Genomic DNA, 6,756 nt, shown 5'->3' on the forward strand with positions numbered 1-6,756 from the left:
ACTAAAAAAGTCTCCAAGGTGGATTACAGCACAATAGCATAAGCCAATAAAAACAGTTATTCACAGTTTTAAAAAAACAGATTCTCAACAGAGGTACACTCCTGCTGTACCACCACATTGATTTAACTCAGAAGCCTTCCAGACAAGGCAAGTCTTCAGATGCATCTGGAAGGTGTTTGGCTGCTTTCCATTCTCAACTCCATCAGGAAGGAGTTCCAAAGCTGACAGCAAACAGCACGAAAAGCCCTCCTCCAGGTTTCCACCAGCCAAACCTCTGCTAAGGCTGGTCTCAATAAGGAGGTTCAGGCTCCTGGAGCTGACAACTTCAAGTCTGGGGATGGCTGATATAGACAAAGTTATCTTCCATTAGCTCAGATTATTGGTCCAGCTAGCCTGGTACTGACTACTCTATCTAGCAGCAGTTCTCCGTGTAAACAATGGATTTCTGCAAGAGCAAGGACTTCCACCTACACAATAGTACTTTCTCGGCTGCTCTCTACTTCTGCAGTAGTCCAAATGCCTTCTGAAATACACCAGGACTAGGACGGGGGATGGGGGGAGACACTGTATTTCAGGGTGGCACAGAAACGTTGTGCTGCCTCCAACCTAATATATCCTCAAGAATATATTGAATATGTCTACAGTGCCCAAGCAAATCAACACCTAATGCTGTCAGTTCTCACATTAAGAATCTTCATACCACACACCTTGAGTAAAACCTCATATAAAGAAGCATTCCACTCCTCCCAAAACAGATAGTACGTAATAAGATTTTTGCAGGGCTCTCCAAAAGCTCCAATTTTCAATTGAAAAAGGGGTCCTCAGAAAACCACTTAAAGTTTTTTCCTGGCTTCTGCATGTCTATTGCTATCAGAACCTTTTTGAAGAAAGTGCTCCGGAATGAACCTGGGACATTCTATATACAAAGAAGATGTTCTGCCATTGAGCTGCCAGCTCTTCCCAATCCAGTTTGATGGTGACACACAGGAATGCCACAAAGAGAAAGAGTTGGAAACTATATGAAATTTGTAAGTGGAGTCTTTGAGAGCATATCAGTTTTCTAGCTCTGTGGGAAGAAAAGAAACCTTCACACTGTACCACCGTCTCTTCTTGCCTGTTATTTAACTGCCAGAAAGACAGAGTAAGAGGTGCAAATTTGCCACAGTTACCCCATTTCCCTAAAATCTGTCCCCTTCCCCTCATTTCACACCAACTCTACCTTCAAGTGTCATAAAATGTTTCAGAATATAAGGCTGATACCATGGACATGAATTCCTCCCAAACCTGCTTCACATTTTATCAACTGTAACTAGTACAGTAACAGAACTGCGGGTTGCTATGGAGACTGGAAAGCTTCTCTCTATGGCAGTAACAGAAAGCTGCAGTTAAAAATAGTGGCTAGAGCATAAGCACTGTTAAGATAAAAGTACCAAGAGAAACTCATTCTCAGGGGCAATGCAACAAAAACTAAAGGTGAAGGAGACAGACATGTTCCCAGTGCACATCCAATATCCATCGTCCACACATATTTGAAGCCTCAAACTGGCAGCGGGAAATGCACATCATGCAGCCTGAACTTTGTGCATTATGTGACACAAGTACAAGGTCACCAGAGGTTATTTGCTAAGGAGGGGCCTTGGGGAAGGACCATGATAGTCTGGTAGAACACACACCACAGGTTCCTTGTTTAAGGATATGATGGAGTCGCTGCTAGTCAGAACAAATACTAAGCTTGATGACACAACATAGCATTATGCCATTCATAAGGTATGCACAACAATCCTTCTGTTCAGCAGAGCCTCTCAAACATGCAGAATGCTCTCAGCCCAAGATAGGAAAGTAACAAATATTTTCCATTGCCAAATGCCAGGATCAACCACAGCTACTTAAAGGAGCCAGTGTGACTATTTCAAATTCTGAGAGACCAGAATTATGCTGGAACACATGCAGCTGTCTTTACAAAAGATCAATAGCATATCAAGGTCAGGAATGTCTACTCTGGCAAGTAGTATTGTCTACTCTTTTCAACAGAGATGCTGGGATTGAACCTGAAACCTTTTGCATGCAAAATAGATACTCCACCACTGAGCTATGGCCCTTCCTCTGCACAAGCAAGCAGAAATCACTGCTCACCAAGCTCTTCGAGTTCAGGAGTCTTCAGCCTTCTTAGCACCCACTTATAGTCCCAAAGTGAAAGATAGGACCCCATTTAACTTCTATACAACTGTCTTTTGTCTACTTTTTACCTGCCATCTTCTTTCTGAGATATGTTGTGATAACTCTTCCTATACAGCCAACAGCCCTGCTTACAGCCTGCAAATTCCTTATTTAGACTCATAGCTTTCATCACTGTACAAAGCTCTGAAAGGATAACTATTTGCAAGAATTCATTTGCACAAAAATTAATTTCACCATCTTAAATCACTGTTTCAAGTCTCCACCACTGTCCCAACTTCACTCCCAGTCTACAAGGATGTATGTAGTTCACAGTGCTTACAAATGGTGCATGGGCTATGAAAATCAGGAGGAAGCTGCTAGTTCACTTCTGCAGCAAAGGTGACATCATTAAATTAAAAGGATGCTCATGACCTACCTCTAAAATCATAAGGAAATACAGAGGCTTCTAAGGTATTTATTACAGATCTCCAGCAGCTCAGTCCACTTTACTTAGAAAGCTATCATCTCATTTTTCTGCATACATAGATAATTCCAAGTAACTGTATGTAAGACTAATGTCTGCCCAACCAAACTTCACTCCATGGTTCCCAAGATTAGAAACACAAAATCTCCCATCAGTAGCAAAGAACATCAAAAGCTACAAATCACAGCCTGAGGTCACACAGCTGATAACTTTATCCTACCCAACTATACTCCCACAGTCTTATGAGCGCACCATAGAAAACAAGCATACAGATAAAGTGTACTGTGGAAAATATTTTTGACAAGGCCACAACTCAGTTATGCAGCACATTTTTCATGCAAAATTTCCATGTTCAGTTCCCAGATTCTCCAATTAAATACAGCGGTAAGTACTGGGAAAGACCCTTCTCCCTACCCAAGATCCTACAGAATCTTACCAATCAGAGCAGGCAGTACTGAGCTTCATGGACCAAAAATGCTATTTGGCAAAAGGTGACTAGATGCAGAGAGCCAGTGTGGTGTAGTGTGGAACCAGTGTAGTTAGAATGTTGGGCTAGGATCTGGAAGACCAGGCTCAAATACCCACACTGCCATGGAAGCTTGCTGGGTGGCCTTGAGCCAGTTATGTACTCATGGCCTAACCTACCTCACAGGATTGTTGTTGAGAGGATAACAAGGAGGAGAAGAGAATGGTGTATGCAAGTCTGTCCCACTAGAGAGAAAAGCAGGGAATAATGAGGTAAAAATAATAGTTGATACTAATTTCTAGGGCACTAAAACCAAGCTTTCAGGAGCCATACTCAAAGTCAGGATTTTCTTCCTGCCCTACAATAAACAAAAAAAATAATTTAAAAATTCACAGTTCCAAGTAAGACTTCTAATTGTATCTGAGTCTTACAGAACAAGTCAAACTAAGCTGCTGGTCAGGAATAAACTATTATTTGCCACAGGAAAAGTTGTACATGCTGGAAAGCCGCAAAAACATGATCTCATCTTCACCTTATATTGCTATGTATTGCAGTTACATGCTATCTTCATTGCATGACAGCCTTAGATTTTTCTAATTAAAAAATTCTGACTCTGCCTCAAAGATCCCACCTATCCCCATATTTTTATACATCACCTCTTTTAACTCCAATTCACTTGCCCAAGATATACATTTCCCTCTTTTAAAAAAAGAGCACAGTCCTTGCTTATGCCTTCCATTCAATAACTCCCTTCCAAAGGCAAGCAATATTCCCCCCACACACTTTTCCTATCCTCTTTCTCCCCCAAAAGGCAAGCAAATGCATCATTCCTACAGAGGGTTCCATGCACCATATTCCAACTCACATCCCTGAACAGGCACCCTTCCTCTGTTCTCCATCTAGACCCCCCCAAACAAGGTGACACCCTCTCACTTGCATTGTAAGTCCCAACTCCTGCTCTTTTTCCTTCTCCAGAATGGCAGGCCTTAGTTCCCCCCTCCCCCCAACAACAAATCCTGAGTTTCCTTCTTTCCATCCACTCATCAAGGGCCCTTTTTAAATTAAGAAACTAGTTTCAGATGCTCCTCAGCCTCCCAACTAAAGTTTGCACTACAACAGCCACATTCTTCTATTCACCCACCCACCCCTTTTATTCACAAGCTGCTGAGGCCTGGTTCATATATGCAGAGAAGTAAGATTGCAGAATGAACCACAGCACTTCAGACAAAAAGTGGAGGGTCACATTTTGGAATGTTCCCCAATTTTAAGTACCCTACAAATAAAAAACAAAAACAGCACAACACACAAAGAAACACAACTCTCTTCCCTCCTATGGTAGTATACAGTAGTGTTTAGTGTAAACTACTAATGGAGAAAGTGGATTTACATAAATGCTTAATAATTAAGCTCAACGGGTAGCCAGTCTAATCTACCTTGTAATACTATTGTTGTAGTAGAACCACAAATGCCAGTCCAAAATTCCTGCTAAAAGGGTTATGGTTATGAGCAAAGTACACACATAAGCATGTGAAATTCTGTGCATCAAGGTAAGCAGAAGTCTTCTGGATGCCTTAAAGACTAAGGAAATGCAATTAACAAAGTGGGTTTTCGTTCACACAAGTTTAAGAGGAATACAATTTTATTAATCTTTAAGGTGACAAAGGACTCCTTTTTATATTTGCTGCAACAAATCAATACGGCTATCCCTGTGTCATTATACGACAAACACTATTCAAAACTGGAAGCCAACAAAGGTAGCCCATTGTACTGGATGGGTCGCATTGACGAAACACCTCTGATGTGCCCGGCAGAGGAACGTTTCTTGGCTCCACTCATTTTTCCCAGCTTCAAACAGTTACTTTGTTCTTTACACCAGTTTTCAGAAGTCGCAGCAGCTGGTTCTGTTGAACCAAGCCCCTCCTTCCTCCTCATCTCCCGCCAGCCACTTACTGTTGTATTGGACCCCCTTTGCGAAGCGCCTCTGCAGCGCCTGGTTCATGGACTGCAGCCCGGCCGGGATGGGCTTGTCCCGCCCGGGGGCCTGGTCGGAGCCCACCAACTTCTTCAGGGCCGAGAACATCCTCGCTGGCAGCCACAGGGGTGGAGAGAAGGGAGGCGGCGGCGGCAGCTGTTGCCGCTGCTTCCGCGCCCCAGCCTGACTCCGAGGGCGGGGGTATGGAGGCAGCGCCGCTGGGCGTCCGGGGGTATTTACATGCCCAACCACAGAGAGAAGCGCTCTCCACCAGCTGTTGACTCTCCCACCGCCTCCCCGGCCGCCATCTTGGCTCAGCCTCTTTCTCTAAGCAACCAAAAGAAGGGGGAGCAAAGGCAGGCTCGGTGACGGCAACGCGCGAGGGACACGTTGGAAGGGGAAATAGCGCCGTACTGCTTCTACGGGAAGCCGCGAGGGACATAATGGAAGATACGCGCTACCTAGAAGGCTAAGGTGGGGAGGGGGGAGCTCTCCGGAGCCGAAATACCTCGCCTCTTGGCTCGGCCGCAGCCTACCTCGAATGACAGCAAATATGTATACAATCTATATGTGTGGGGGAAAGTCCTGATGTCTCATAGTAAAGCTCTGTATAACGGACGGAGAGAACGTGCAGAAAAAAAGCTCTGACCGAACTGCCGCCATCTTGGCTTGGTCTTGTTTCCATAACAACTAAGCAAACCCGATGGGATTTAAAGTGATACGGGAGCCTGGCAGGGGCGTACGTATTGTACAAACGCGGTGTCTCCTGTCATTATCTTCATCATCTATTACAACCAGCAGTAGCGGTATTTAATTTTAAGAATAGGAAGTCAGAGCTTGGCTAGAAGTCAGAGGGGTTTCCCCCCAGATGCTCTGCTCCGCCTAGATAGATCCAAGTGGGCAGCTGTGTTGGTCTGAAGCAGTAGAACAAAGCAGCAATCAAGTGCACCTTTAAGACCAACCAATTTTTATTCAGAAAGTATGAGAGCTCACGGAAGCTTACGTTCTGAATAAAAACTGGTTGGTCTTAAAGGTGCACTTGATTCCTGCTTTGTTCTGCTTCTCCTAGTGAGAGATGAGCAGCCTAGTTTTGATTATTCAATAACAAGGGGGAAATACTACACATGCTCAGTCGCATCTTTTCTGGATGGAGCTCACAATACCTTGGATCTGGGTTCCTCAGCATCTCAAGATTTTAGCATCATCAACAACTTCATTTATGACCCACCTATCTCACCTGAGTTTAACAACATTTCTAATCAAACTCCTGTCCTGTGTTATCTAATACATTTTTAATCCCACGTTTTCCCGAGGTGTTCAGGATTGTATGTCAGGTTTGTCAGCTCAGAGTTGGGAAATTCCTGAGAATTTGGGATAAAAGCCTAAGGAGGCCGGGGTTTGGGCAGGGCCTAGGTTAGATGCAATGCCACAGAGTCCAACCTATCCTCCAAAGCAGCCATTTCTTCCAGGGGAACTGATCTCTGTTGCCTGGAGATCAGTTGCAATTCCATGAGATCTAGCAGCTCCACCTGGAAGTGGACAACCCTAATGCATGGCTCTCCTGTAGTCCATCCTCACAGAACCCCATCTGAAAGACACTGGCTGAAGGAGTGTGCAACTAGCACATGGTAACTCAGTAAGATTCATAGTTGAGTGGAGACTGGAAGAGGGTCTTCC

At 44.2% G+C, this 6,756-nt stretch overlaps 1 protein-coding gene across 2 annotated transcripts in view; it reads right to left on the reverse strand.

Annotated features, from left to right (window-relative positions):
• RABL6 (RAB, member RAS oncogene family like 6) overlaps nt 1-5,425 on the reverse strand; it is a 48,093-nt gene extending 42,668 nt beyond the window's left edge. The window contains exon 1 of one of the 2 annotated variants that reach the window (XM_060251692.1): nt 5,058-5,425. In XM_060251692.1, the coding sequence (XP_060107675.1) occupies nt 5,058-5,187 (130 nt within the window). In that variant the 5' untranslated portion in view covers nt 5,188-5,425. The remainder of the gene's footprint in view (nt 1-5,057) is intronic. The other variant, XM_060251693.1, reaches the window with a different exon arrangement.
• Nucleotides 5,426-6,756: the final 1,331 nt, after the last annotated feature.

Source organism: Heteronotia binoei, chromosome 12 (assembly GCF_032191835.1).
Source record: "Heteronotia binoei isolate CCM8104 ecotype False Entrance Well chromosome 12, APGP_CSIRO_Hbin_v1, whole genome shotgun sequence".
Taxonomy (NCBI): Eukaryota; Metazoa; Chordata; class Lepidosauria; order Squamata; family Gekkonidae; genus Heteronotia; species Heteronotia binoei.